The 471-nt window shown below is 40.3% G+C and overlaps 1 protein-coding gene across 2 annotated transcripts in view; it reads left to right on the forward strand.

Annotated features, from left to right (window-relative positions):
• Nucleotides 1–204: 204 nt before the first annotated feature.
• LOC110018326 overlaps nt 205–471 on the forward strand; it is a 2,601-nt gene continuing 2,334 nt past the window's right edge. For both annotated transcript variants that reach the window (XM_020715605.1, XM_020715603.1), the window contains exon 1: nt 205–471. In XM_020715605.1, coding sequence (XP_020571264.1) covers nt 310–471 — 162 coding nt within the window. In that variant the 5' untranslated portion in view covers nt 205–309.

Below are 471 nucleotides of genomic sequence, written 5' to 3' on the forward strand. Positions count from 1 at the left end.
AATAGAGCATTTAAAAGTAAAATTTTCTTAAAAATCCTCAAATCGTAGCAAGAGAGATCAACTCACAAGTCGCAACTTACAACTAAGATAAATTATTGCATCAGGTCATCTGATGTAAATTTATATTAGGTGTTAAATAACAGAGGACCACGTGATAATTTGAGTCTACTAACATATACTATTTAGATCAGGTTATCATGAGGTACCCTTGTTAGTCTCAATAATTTTTCCACAGCTCGGCTGCCGTCCCTCTTTCCAAACCCTACATAGGGTATCGTAAAATTTCCCGGCACCGTTTCCTCGTGCAGAATGGCAATCTCAGTTTCTCCGCACATTCAGATCTCTCTCACCATGGCGACATCTCTCCGATCCCCCTTACGTCCCTTCCTAAGTTTTCACTGGAGGTCATCCACTCATATTTTAAGACTACAGTCGTCTTCCTCTCATCCCGCCCTTCATTATTTCCGTGTT

Source organism: Phalaenopsis equestris, unplaced genomic scaffold (genome assembly GCF_001263595.1).
Source record: "Phalaenopsis equestris unplaced genomic scaffold, ASM126359v1 Scaffold000010, whole genome shotgun sequence".
Classification (NCBI taxonomy): Eukaryota; Viridiplantae; Streptophyta; class Magnoliopsida; order Asparagales; family Orchidaceae; genus Phalaenopsis; species Phalaenopsis equestris.